The 14,311-nt window shown below is 37.9% G+C and overlaps 1 protein-coding gene across 3 annotated transcripts in view; it reads right to left on the bottom strand.

Moving 5' to 3' along the window:
* The window catches only part of SLC4A4 (solute carrier family 4 member 4), a 351,114-nt gene that overhangs the window by 49,292 nt on the left and 287,511 nt on the right, over nt 1-14,311 (bottom strand). For all 3 annotated transcript variants that reach the window (XM_065914665.1, XM_065914664.1, XM_065914666.1), the window contains 2 exons: nt 10,508-10,578; nt 1,307-1,498 (listed from right to left, as the gene is read on the bottom strand). In XM_065914665.1, coding sequence (XP_065770737.1) covers nt 1,307-1,498; nt 10,508-10,578 — 263 coding nt within the window. The remainder of the gene's footprint in view (nt 1-1,306; nt 1,499-10,507; nt 10,579-14,311) is intronic.

Consider the following 14,311-nt stretch of genomic DNA (forward strand, 5'->3'; position numbering starts at 1 on the left):
GAATTCTAATCCACAAAGAAGATGATATGAGAAGGTGGGGCCTTCGGAAGAGCATGAGGATGGAGTCTTTGGAATGGCATTAATGTTCCTATAAAGGATACCCCACAGAGCTCCCCAGCCCTTCTGCCACCTGAGGACACAGTGAAGAAGACGCTGCCTAAGAACCAGGAAGGGAGCACTCACCCAACCATGATGGCACCTGATCTTGGACTCCCCAGCTTCCCGAACCATAAAAAATAAATCTGTGTTGTTTACAAGTCCCCTAGTCTCTAGTATTCTGTTATAGCCACCCAGACAGACTGAGACAATCATCAACAATTGCCTTTATTTTCCATTTCATAAGAGATATCAGGAACAAAACATTTCCTAGCTGAAAGTGAATATATTAATTTTCAGTCTCATTTCCCCGGAATAAAAAAGGAATTTTATCAACCACATCTCATGTCTTCCAAGTTCTCCTGCTCCTTCTACACAGAGCTCGGGAGGAAAGATTCATGAGATTCCAGTTGTAGAGAGCAGCTCACTGATAAAAATCATGTATAATCAAGATTACTAAGAACTACTGACATCCTAAATAGTGAGAATTGAACTGTAAAGCAAAGGATTAGCTTCGTTCTGCAAGTAAGAAAACAAAATGCCATTAACTAAATGTTGGTCTTATCTTGTAGTCTCTCCAGGAAGCACAGTTTTGACTTGAAGCTCACCCAAGCATATAAATGGGAGACAGGATGTCTGCACAAGACAAGTCAGCTCAATTACCTGTGTTTCTCTACCGTGGCATTCGTCACTATGGGAAGGGAAGGCTGGTTCAGATGACACCCATATCTTACACCAGTACTTGTGTAACAACACGGTTTACATTTATTCCCACAGCCAATAGTCCAACTACTAAATTACTCACACGTACAGCTGATGAACAAAGAATTCTATGTCAAAATTCCTAATTAATATGGAAGGAGTTTTTGCTTACGTATTTAAAACACACCATGGATCTCAAAGATCCATGGATCTAAATGGTATCGTGCATTTTCATATAGAATACACCTGCTTTTTCCTTTCAGTACAGTCAGAATTCAGACAGGCACAATTTAGGATAGAATTATGCGAGCAAAATCCCGAAAGGTTTTTCGAAGCTAGACTATAATCATGTCAAAAATACGTATGCACAGAGACTGGAAAGCAATTTTTAACACACGAAATCATATTGGAAAGGTTGAATTACAGGTGCCTTTTTCATTTTGTAAAACTGTATTGTTATTGAAACAGTGGGAATTCAATGAAAATTATTTAAAGCTCAAGTACTCACCGTGGTTGGAAAGTAAGGACTGGTTTTGAATTTTTTCAAAGCCATAGAAGAAGTGTACGTGCCCAAGAAGAGGATGAAAGACATGAGTGTGATATCAGGAACAAAGCCACAGTTGTTGCCCATAAGCTTCCCTCCATATTTCAAACACTCCTTTGTCGTCAGAAATGCCCAGTCAAAGGTAGCATTATGGTACTGCAGAAGAAAAACATGAAAATTTTTCTGGAGAACACTGTGATACATCAAAAGCAGCTTTTGATCCTTGATGGGCTATTCGGGGATTTATGCTAGAAGTTTCTGTAAAACAGTCCAAGGATAAACCACTGAAGGGTGAAATCTGAGAAGGTGTTAATGGAATGACAGGTAAGGGGGGCCAGGAGGCTGGCAGTTATTGAAAATACAGTGAGAATGATGCAATCCATTACCTGGTTTGTACTACAGCCCTACAATCACCCATCTGTTCAACAGACACAAACCACAAAGTCCTTGCCTGTGAACCTCCCTAAGAGTAAACCAAGACACAAGAATCTCCTAAGTCCTTAAACGTGAGACTCTGAAACATCTCTGATGTCCAAAAAGCCCTGACTTCTGCAGTGCACAGCTTCTTGTGCTTCAGTCTGATGGCCCCAGATTCAGCGCTCTAAAGTTTATATCTGGCTAACTAATTTACCCCACACTTTCACAAATGAGCTATTTCTTTTCAAAATAACTAGAGATTGGTGACTTGAGGAACTAAACTCTAAAAATGTTGGAGAGCTCTGCTTTTCCAATTGTGTATCCTAATGAAACACAACTTTTCTTTCTGCCTCCAGGGTCAGCATCATGAGCATCCGTTACTGGAATGTGTTGTGATGGGCTGAGGAGTAGGGTATGGGATCTCCATCCCTGTGCTTCATGGCCTCAAGCTCACAAGGCCATTTTCAAATTTTCTTCTGTCTCATGAATTGCGGTCACATGGTCAGTGCCGCACTTCTCGATAGCAGTGTAATTCTGTTCCTATTCACTGTTCCTAAAACGCGGGAGAATCCTTTAGCTATGGTACTAGATAAGGCCAGGACACCCATCCTCCAGATGCTGAGTTTTCACTGTTATAAGCTCACAGCTGTCGTCTTCTCTTGAAATCTGCCTTTCATGACATAACAGCAGCCTCATTTGGAAGGCTTTGCTCTCTTGCAGCCGCTTACTGACCGACACTAATGCGGTGCTACTGTCCGAATATCTGGGCTCTCCTAACACTCATATGCTGAAACTTCACCCTCATATGTGATGGTATTCAGAGGTGGAGTCTTTGGGAAGTGATTAGGTCAAGAGGGAAGCTTTCACGAATGGGATTTGTGCCCTTGCAAAACAGAGAGCTCCTTGTCCCTTCTGCCACATGAAGACACAATGAGGAGACTACCTAGAACCAGGAAGCAGAGCTTCGCCAGACACTGAATCTGCTGGTACTAGGAGGTCAGACTTCCTCTTAGGTGCAAGGCTAATGTGTATGTCATGTACTCACAGAAGAGTAATTCCAGGATACTTCTCAAATAAATACAAAAAGATAAATTTTTCCTGTCCGTTGAAGGCAGGAGTTCTACCTCACACCAAATGCATCATCAATATCCTTTACTATTCATACATTTTCTTGATATAACTAATCTAGTAATAAAAGATCATACACATGAAAGAAGAATCTCTGGCCAGAAAGAGTTCATATTTTTATAGTGCTCAAAAGGTAAAGTTCTTACCTAAGTCAGGAAAAAGAAATAAACTCTAGATTTTCCCCTGAAATATTAGTTTCATCTTGTAAACAGCTGAATTGCAAAATTACTCTTTTATCAAACTCTGTTTCTGAGAGGTGATTAATCATGTTTCATTTTGTTTTGCAGATTTCTATAAACAGATATTTCTAAGCCCAATACCTTTAAAGTTTAGAGGTCATAACAGGTAACAGATTTCTTTGGTTTAAATAAACAAAAATTTACCATAATTTCAGCACTTTAATATCAGCAGAATCCTTCATTACAGCTGCAACTCCCCAAAGAGGTGAGCTGCATTAAAACAATCTCAACAGGAAACTTTATTGATTTTCTTACAGAGATGAGAACTATACAGATGTGCATGAAATGACAGACATGTTTCTTACTTTTGTCACCTTAAAATGCTAGTATCACATTTTTTGCATGCCTCAAATGCTTCTTTGTGTCATTGTACAGAAAATATAGCCTCTGACATCATCTTCACTAAGGGCTCCAGCATAAAATCTTTAGGTAGCATGTATAAACCTTGGTATCTATGCCTTAACACACAGCTTCCTACTCCCACAGAACTTAAACTCTAGCTAATAAATGTATGCTGAGTTGCTCAGTCATGTCTGACTCTTTGCGACCCGATGGACTGTAGCCCACCAGGCTCCTCTGTCCATGGAATTTTCCAGGTCATAATACTGGAGGTTGCCATTTCCTTTGGACATGAAGATGTTTGTGGTGGAGAAAGAACCCAGGTATGGGTCTGGAAGGAAAAATGGGGTGTGGGTAAAAACAAGAATGGAGGAAGGTGAAAGATTTAAGATGGAGAGAGAGGAAGATTGACTAGGTTCTGGCCTCTCTGGATCACAGATGGGTAAGCCCAGAAAAGACTAAAATAGAGTGTCTGCAGACTGAAGGGACTGTGTGTCAACAAAAAATAAGAAAGAGTGGACCAAGACAGGGGCAGAATTCAGTTTAGGATACAGCAGGCACCAAAAGAAATCTTAGTTAACTGAATGAATGAAATCACTCATCAAGATCCTAACATTTGACATATTTAAGGAAGATTATCTATGAATATAGCTACTCTTTCTATCTGGAGGACAAAGTTAAAGTAAAATAAACTTTCAATTTAGATTATCGGGCAAAATACAGTATTTCCAGTTATATGTGAATTTCAAGTAAACAACGAATAACATTTTTAGTATGTCCCATGCAATATGTGGGGCTTCCCAAGGTGGTGCTTGTGGTAAAGAATCTGCCTGCCAATGAAGAGAGGCAAGAGACAGGGGTTCTATCCTTGGGTCTGGAAGATCCCCGAGAGTAGGAAACAGAAACCCACCCCAGTACTCTTGCCTGGGAAATTCCATGGACAGAGGAGCCTGGTGGGCTGCAGTCCCATGGGTTCAGAAAGAGCTGGACACTACTGAGCACACACACACACAACTATACACACACATACATGTAGTATGCAGGACATACACTAAAAAAAAATTCATTATTTCTCTGAAATGCAAATGTAACTGGGACTCTATTTTTTTCTAACTCTGATGATGCAATTTCACTTAGACACAGGCTATTTTGAGTAACAAAACAAAAAGTGGAAACTTTAGCCTAAAGAAAACAAAAAATGCATTGGGTCCCTATTACATGGATAACTATGTTAAGCTTTAAGAGAGCAATAAAGAAGAATAAAAACAACATTTTATTATTAGAGAAATAAAATATGTCCACTTATATATTAACAATGCAAGGCAGTAAAAGAAAGTGTCTAAACAAATAGTACAGAGATTAGTAGATCAGAAGAGGGACTAATTAATTTCATTGAGGACAGGGAAAACAAAAGTTAAACTGCACCTTGATAAATGACTGGTCTCTATAGAACTCATACTCAAAAGGCAGTTGGCAGAAGTATGGCAAGACAACAGAACTAGAAAGGAATGCAGAGAGAGTAACGAAAGCCCATGGAGAGGGGAATAAATGTGACAAACTTTGGGTGTATATTTATTCTGTACTAGCAGAAACAGAGAGATATAGCATTAGATAGACACCATGAGCAAAGATGTGGATCTGGGGACATATGATGCTTCATTCACTTATCTAATAACTCCTTTAAGTACCACTTATGAAATGTTCACCATGAGGAGGAACTCAGAGTGAATGCACCAGGTGGGCCAGAGCTGAGTGTCTGTGTAAATGGGCAGTGAGAGAAAAGATACAAAGGAAATGGGACTGAGTTGCTGAGGGTCTTAACTGAGCTCAATCTCATGAAAAGAGATTTCAACCTATTTTTTTCTGAATCTCATTTTCTAGAGAATGACCCTATTTGTACTGAGTGAATACATTCATAAACCTTAAAAGTAAAATGTATACTGAAGGGTTAATTTTAAAATTTTAAATACCACAGCATCCTCCACAAAGACAAAAGTGGGGGATATATGAGTGAGAATGAGCAAATGTTTGACAGTCATTGAAGCTAGGTGATATGTATACATGAGGATTTACTGTACTATTCTATTTTAGGGCATGTTTGAAATTTTCCATAATATTTTTAAAAGTAGAAACATGTAATCTTTAAGGAGATTTAAGGACAGAGTGGTTTGTGCACTTGACTTTCTTAATGAGATAAAATCACAAAAATGTTATTGCACAGGAAGATTAATATGATATTCCATTTCCCATGAAAAGAATGTTAACTCCTAGAATCACCCTGAAGGTACAACAAATCAAAGCACTTTTGCTTCCATGTCTGACTGCCAAGTGGAATTTATGAGACTGTAATAGTTCTTAGGCCCATGATTAACAGCATCTCCATGTAGACATAATATGTGTCACTGGGCAATACAATAAGCAAAAATTCAGACATAAAAATTAAAGATTCTACATTGCTCTCTGAGTATCAACTGGTAAAATACAAGTCTTTAAACAGTATATGTGTGTGTGCTTACATACCTATGGGTAATGCTACAAATAAAAGTCTCAAGCTTAAGAAGTTAAAGTACTCATTTAGGATTTTTTCCCTGTAGTGGGTAAGCCAGATTTGCAGTGATCTGCAACCTTACTTTATGATCTATGGGACGTATATGAGCTGCAACTGTAGTTACATATATTGTTGTGAAATATCAAAAGTAATTAGTTGTCCTACTTATGATTAAGATATAGAAAGTTGCAGGAGACTGTCAGTAGTCCCAACCTAACAACCAAAACACAAGGATAAAAACTGGAGTGGATAGCTATTCCCTCCTTCAGGGGATCTTCCTGACCCAGGGATCAAACCCAGGTCTCTTGCATTGCAGGTGGATCTTTTATAATCTGAATCACCAGGGAAGTTATCAAAAGGTCATAGTTTTAAAAATTCCACCAAAAAGATAAGGATGTAAAAATCCCAAGTAAATTAAATGCCAAAAAGCTACAAGATCTTCATAGAAGAGAAGAGGTCCATGGCTGCCTCATCCCTGGCAGAGTTGCAGGTGGAAGATCAATGCAGGTGGAAGATCAATGCACTGGAGGTCTGGCAAAATGAGCCATATCTTTCATGAATTTTTAATGATTCTGTAGTCTGGGAGATAGGTTAGAATTCTGTGAAGCCCTCCCTAGGCATCGACCAAGCCTGCATCCATCCACCAAACTTTCTAATGGTCTTTGCCAAGTGCACAGAGAGTTCATAAAAGGCTGGAGATTTGACAAGACAGCTGAGAGAAACACCACTTACACACAGAATCTCCATCACATGCAAGAAAGACACTTTCCTAAGACAGGAAGCAGGAAAGGACAGGTGAGAGAAATCCCTGTGAGGCTTTCAGGCACTTCTGAAAGGGCTAAGGTATCTGGCCTCTGAAGGAATGGAGTGAGCAGAGTAGTTGGGCAAAGATCTCCCAAGGCTCAAAAAGGTGGGGCATAAAACAAGAAATAGGGCATTTCAGAGGACTTTCTGGGATGATGGAAATGTTTTCTATGTTGTTTCAGGCAGTAGTTACATGAGGTATAAAATTGTCAAAACTCATTGCAATGAGCACATTAAGAACTGTGTATCTTAACGTATGACTGAATTTAATAAAAAAATCAAATTATAAAAATAAATCTCTCATGAAAAACAAATACCAACTGATCCCTTCAATCATGTCTTCATAAGAGAAGCTTCTGACATTAGATTCTGAAATCTGTTCTCTGCCTCTGAGAGCTGGTAATCTCAATTACCAGCCAATCTCAACACTGACTGTTCGGATAGAGTGTGGATAAATTGTGGCCGGTCTCAAAGACTTACAGAGACTTTTGCGGGAATTTCATTTGCAGGTTAAAGGAATATTCCAAGTGAGAAATCCATGGGAAAACTGATCAAAGAGGGAAAATTTAAAGACACAATGATAGAAACACAGATGTAGAAAACAAATGTATGGATACTAAGGAAGAAAGCAGGGGATGAGGAGTGAGAGGAATAGGGAGACTGGAGTTAACACATATATACTATTGATACTATGTATAAAAGAGGTAATGAAGGAGAACCTACTGAGAGGAATCTACTGTTCCCTCTCCCAAGAGGGAGTCTCATGGTGCCCCAGGGCTACACATCACTTTTACAGCATCTTCTTTCTTGGCCTAATTATTGCTGAATGAAAAGAAGGAAATGAAGCCCTGTTGACTGTAGGTCCTAGGAAAGGTTCAGGCTCGCCCAGCTAGGATGGCCAAACACACAGAGGACCCAGTAGGTGGTCAGAAGCAGTGGCTATCAATTTCTTCTCTCCACCAACCTGAGTGATGGTGGCAAATGGCCTAGTGGAATGATAAGAACACCTGAAAAGAATAAAAACAGCACCGAACATTGACCAAGAGACAAGTATGTGCCAGCCACTTTGCTGGCCGCCTATTTATTAATCTGGCTCTTCTAGTGTCTCTGAGGGAAATACTCTTCTCATCATCATTTTACAGATGGGAAGCTGAGAAGGCTCCACAGCTCGTGATTAAACTAGTGGAGTCCTGCATTTGTAGCCAGGCACTCAGTATCTGTAAGTCCTTCTACATGACGTGTTGTTCTGCTTCCCCAAAGAATGGAAATAGGCAGATTTTGGAGTTAGAAAGCCTGAGTTCAAATTCTGATTTTACTGTATACTGGTCATACGGCCTTTGAAAAGTTAGCTAAGCTTTATAAGCCTCTGATTCATCTATAAAATACAGGTAACACCATAGTTCATAAAGGTATTGTGAGGATTATAGACAATTTATGTAAATAGCCTGACCCCTAGTAGGTGCTATAATTGATGATAATAAATCATATTACCTTTCTAACATTCATTCCTGGATCATGTAAATATATATATGTGTGTGTGTGTGTGTGTGTGTGTGTGTGTGTTTATGTGAAGTACATATAAAGGGATTGATACAGATAGAAAAGGAGAAATGAAGACTAGAAAAAAAGTTGTCCTTTATAATTACATACATACACACATTACATATTTTGCCCTAATTTCTTCTCTAGAGAAGCTGGACATAGAAACTGAACATATTAATTAAGGTATGTAATTGATACACACACAAGGGAACTATTACCCTGGAGTATAGGGCATTCATAGGGATGAAGAGAGTAAACAATAGTAAACATTCCAATTTGAAACTTTGAAGCATCATGGTGCACTAGCAATTCCACAGGTTATGGAACCACCCAAATTTCACTTCAATCTTTGTTCTACTAATTTATGGCTACGTGACCTAAAGCAAGAAAAGGTTATTTACCTTCTGGGTAATCACTCTCATTTAAAAAATGGAGATAATTATACTGGTAGGTTGTGTAAATGATCACAATACAAATAAAGGTTTATAATAATGATAATATGTATAAAACACTTGGTCTCTTGCAGATGCTTTATAAATGGTAGCTAAATTATTATCATTAGTGTGAGTGTACGTCACAGTCATATCAGAAGTCAACCACAACTTTCATTTGTTTTCCATGAATCTTATAGTGACATCTTAGTATAATTACACGTCAATTACTAGAGTCTCTCCAGGTCTTGCCCAAAGACAGTACTTAAAAATTTCTTAGTTCAGGGCTTCCCTGGTGGCTCAGATGGTAAAGAACCAGCTGGTAATTCAGGAGATCCAGGTTCAATCCCTGGGTTGGAACAATTCCCTAGAGAAGGAAATGGCAACCCACTCCGGTATTCTTGCCTGGAGAATTCCATGGCCAGAGGAGCCTGGCGAGCTACAGTCCATGGGGTCACAAAAAGTCAAACATGACTGAGTGACTCACACTTTCATTTTAAAACTTTACTTGATTAGTTACAAAAAGAATTAAGTTAGGAAACAATCTCTTTTCAACTCATTGGAAGTAAATGTTTTATTAATTTTTATTCTAAATTAACCATCTTAATTAGTTACATATATATTTTAATTAGGTTTTAAATAAGCTTCTTAAAAGTCTAGAAGGAAGCATTTTTCTCTGTTTTAAGTTATATCCTTTTAGGCACCAGGTCAGTTGGCTCAAAGATTGAAAACTGAATTTTTTTCTCTATGTGGCCCTTAAGACATATACATATCTCTTTCACACACACACCCCCATACTTGTGCACGCACATGTGCTCTCAAACATGGATGAAATAAAGAGGCAAAGTTTGAAGAAAGGCAGAGAAAACAGTAAGGAAAGAAGTCAAGAGAGCCATTGAATGTGAAAATGAGGGAAACAGGGTCAAGTGAGAGATATTCAGGAAAGATACAAAGCGTCATCTTTGAAAGGGATGTTGTGGGCACTGATTATATAACATCTCGAGAAGTGTTCTGGTCTCCTGAGAGATGGGCACTCTATCAATACAAAGTATTATGGTTTCTGTCTTTATAACTGAGAGATTGATATTCCTTGGTAAGATTCCATATCCAGTGCAGAAGGAACACAATCGCGAGTCTGAAACAGCACTTGCCCCTTTTTCTCCAGCACAAAAGTCTTCTTCCAGTGTGTGACCTTCCATGCAAAACAGCTCATTTTTAAAGCTTAGTTCCAGTCTCTTAAAGAACCTTGGTTACAGGCCATGGGAAAGGATATCACATGACAGAGGCACAGTCCTTTCTAAGTGACACAGGAAATATCCTGCTACAATCACCCTCAGTGAAGGGAACACAGTACCATCTGGTCATCAGAAGAATTTGTAATCGTGCTAGAAACAAAGAGAGGATTCCACGCTCTCACTTCACAACGTACCTCACTTTCCCTTGTGAAAATATTTCAAGCTGATAATTAATGGAGATAGCAGTCAAATTCCTGAGAAGGTTTGAAAATTGTGTTATAGTAATAAATACTTAAGTTTGAAAGAAAAAAGGAAAAGGAAAAAAAGTTGATCAGAACACAGAAACTGTTCGTTCTCTACAATATCACGACTATTAAATATGTGTTCAGACTAGGATTGCTGATTGGTAGGAAACATCATATCATGAATATTATAATTAGAATATATAATATGCAAATGATTTAAAATAGTAAGTTACTTACCATGTCAGAAGAAGAAACAGTTGGCAAATCTTCAAGAGTCAATGTGGTATCATTAGACACTGAGATATTAACTGTAAGAAAAACACCACTTTTTACTATAAAAATAAGATTAAAGTGACCCAAATTCATGATTAGTAATTTTAAAAAGCAGGATCAGGCATTTTAAAAATGTCTTCAACAAAAACATAAAGGCACAATAAATTTTTCTTTATTATAACTGTATTTACTTTTCACCTAGATAAAATAACCAAAAATTTGGACACATCTTTTATGCTCTAATCTGATAAGAAAGAATGACAAGTATTTAAGGAAATGGTATTGTAATTTGTTTAAGGTTTCAAAAGAAAAAGAAATCTCCTCTATTACAAAAAGGCATTCAACATATTTTACCTAGTGGAAAAAAATGACTGTTAATAAGTGAGGAAATAGGTTGATCATGGCTTCACATACAGTTAAATCTTATAAATTGAAGCTTTACTAATTAAGAATCATCTGATTTTGGAACTGTGGAATTCATAGGAGGCAGTATATCTCTGCAAAATGTCCGCAAACAAAAAAATACTAAATAGTAAAGTATATATAATTTATTATAATAGGCATGCACATTTAATCCAATTTTAAATTATTTTCATATAGTTTGACATCATTTATGGAATTAATAAAATGTCACTTGCATAACAACTTCTTGGGCTCCAAAACCACTGCAGATGATGACTGCAGCCATGAAATTAAAAGACACTTGCTCCTTGGAAGAAAAGCTATGACAAACCTAGACAGCGTATTAAAAAGCAGAAACATTACTTTGCTGACAAGGGTCTGTCTGGTTAGAGCTATGGTTTTTTCAGTAGTCATGTATGGATGTGAGAATTGGACCATAAAAAAAGCTGAGCACTGAAGAATTGATGCTTTTGAACTGTGGTGTTGGAGAAGACTCCTGAGGGTCCCTCAGACTGCAAGGAGATCAAACCAGTTAATCCTAAAGGAAATCAACCCTGAATATTCATTGGAAGGACTGGTGCTGAAGCTGAAGCTCCAATACTTCAGCCACCTGATGCAAAGAACTGACTCATTGGAAAAGATCCTGTTTGCTGGGCAAGATTGAAGGCAGGAGGAGAAGGGGTCAAGAGAGGATGAGATGGTTTGATGGCAGTACCAACTAGTTGGACATGAGTTTGAGCAAGCTCTGGGAGTTGGTGATGGATAGGGAAGGCTGGTATGCTGCAGTCCATGGGGTCACAAAGAGTTGGACACGACTGAGTGACTGAACTGAACTGAACTGTAGAAGAACCTTAATTATTTACTAAACCAACACTCCTCTTTGAAATATTTCATTGTTTTCTTTCCATTTATGAGTCCAAATTAAAATATAGTATTTCAAAGGTATTCTATAAAAGATTTTTCTTTATCAGATAAGCCCTTTTCCTATTACATGGAGCTTTATGTATTAGAAAATATATTATTATGCAGAGACTATCTCTAATATATGGAAATATGAAAAAGCACATCAAGTTTTTGTTTTTGAGGATCACAAAGCTCATTCAATATCCAAACTGCTAATTACTGTTTGGTCCCAGATCATTCTCACCCCCAACCCAGGCCCCAACATCTGTAACTTGTCTTCTTAGTTTGCCGTGTTTTAGGTCTCATTTATATAAACGTTTTAGAGGAAACAAACAGGTTTATTTGACTGCTAAAAGTTAGAACATAAGAGCCCTGAAGGAAGGTGAAAGGGGGCATGCCCTATTCACTGTTTTTTCCCAGAATCTGCCCAATCTGGCATTTAACTAACAGAAGCTCAAAAATATTTGTTGACTATTCAACCTTAAAAAAAGCAAATCCTGCCACTTTCAAAAACATGGATGAACCTGTAGGACATTATGTATGCTAAGTAACATAAGTCAGACATGGAAAGCCAAAACTGCATGATATCATTTATATGTGGAATATGAAAAAAAAAAAAAAAAGGAAATGTTAAACACATAGAAACAGAATAGAATGGTGTTTCCCAGAGCCTGGGGGCAAGAGAAATAGGGATAGTTGGTGAAAGGGTACAAATTTCCAGTGGTAAGAGAACTAAGGCCTGAGGATCTAATTATGATGACTATAGTTGGTAATACTATACTGTATCACTGAAATTTCCAAAGAGAGTATAACTTAAGTGTTCTCACCAAATACATATAAATATGTGACGTGATGGATATGTTAATTAACTTAATGGAAATCCCTTTCCAATGTATATGCATAATGAGATCATCAAGTTGTACACTTTATATATAATTTTATTTGTCAGTTATACTTCAAAAAGGGCTTCCCTGGTGGCGCTTGTGGTAAAGAACCTGCCCACCAATGAAGGAGACGCAAGAGACACAGGTTCGATCCCTGGGTTGGGAAGATCCCCTGCAGTAAGAAACGGCAACCCACTCCACTATTCTTGTCTGAAAAATTTCACGGACAGAGGAGCCTGGCGGGCTACAGTCCATGGGATCGCAAAAGAGTCAGACACGACTAAACACACACACACACACACACACACTTCAATAAAGCTGAAAAACTATTTGTTTACTAACAATAAAAGAAGCTAGGAATGGGGTCATGTAGTGACTACAAATGAATCACAGCAGATAAAGGCAAAAGAACTAAAATATGGAAAACAAATAAAAGGGAAGAAAATACTTAGCTTCAGTCCATTTCTCAACCCATTCTTATCTTTGAAGGCTTTGCAATTGTTAAACTTTTAACTTAATTCTAGCTGCGGCCACGGAGGGCTTCTCTACTTCATCAGTAAAACTAGCACACGTGTAGACTCAGTTTTCTCATTTTTACTGTTTCACTGCAGGTCACAGAAGGAATCAAAATAGGATAGAGGATGCTTGGCCCAAAGAAAGAAGATGTTAGTAAATTATTACTAATAAAGCCTAGAAGTCTATTACTGTTATGTTCTAAAAAGCTTCAAGTAGATTTTCTTACATTATTCCATTACCCCAGGATTACAGAATCAACCAGAAGGAGAGCTGGTACCAAAACCTTGTCCACCCTTTTTTCCCCCACCTTGCATTTCTATTCATCAGAATCAAAATTATTTATGTTGGCCACTGAATTCAAGGTGGGGAATTACAATTCACCCACGTTAGATGGCTCTCTCTACTGTAAACTGATATGTCTGACCTGTCTGAGCATTTGAAGAAAAACAGCATATGTGAATTCAAAGGCACTATTTAGCTGGTGTCTGTGAAGCTGTCCTTTCTGAGCTAGATTCTTTAATGCATTTTTGTGAGCTTCCTGTCATAAGAGAGTGAAGGTCGTTTTGTAACATACTTTTCTGCCTAAACTAAAGGAGTAAGAAGGGAAGGAGGATGATATTCCAGGCTCCTTTTTGTGTGTGTGTGAAATAAATGACAGATAATAAAGACCGTTGAGTTCCAATCTGAACTTTCAGTAACTGCTCTCCAGTTCTTGATATATGTCAATTTGCTCATCTAAATACCTTTTGTCCTTTTGGTTTTCCTCTGAGACAAGCTATGCACACTGGCTCCCCAAATCCCAAAAGACCAGTATCAAAATGATGGTAAGAATAATATACTTTTCCTACTTATTACAATAAGTAGTTGCTTCAAAAGAGACACTTCAAAATAAATATATAAGCAAGCACTTCTATAAATACATATTGGCAAAATATGGTAGAGCCCATAAATAAGATTAAAAGTAAATTTCTATAAGCTCACAGGCGAGAAATTATCAATTCCAATTGGGAACTTGGTCTACAAGAGCCCTTGATCACCACTTGGATCCAGACAAATAAAATGC

The sequence above is a fragment of the Muntiacus reevesi genome, chromosome 22 (assembly GCF_963930625.1).
Source record: "Muntiacus reevesi chromosome 22, mMunRee1.1, whole genome shotgun sequence".
NCBI lineage: Eukaryota > Metazoa > Chordata > Mammalia > Artiodactyla > Cervidae > Muntiacus > Muntiacus reevesi.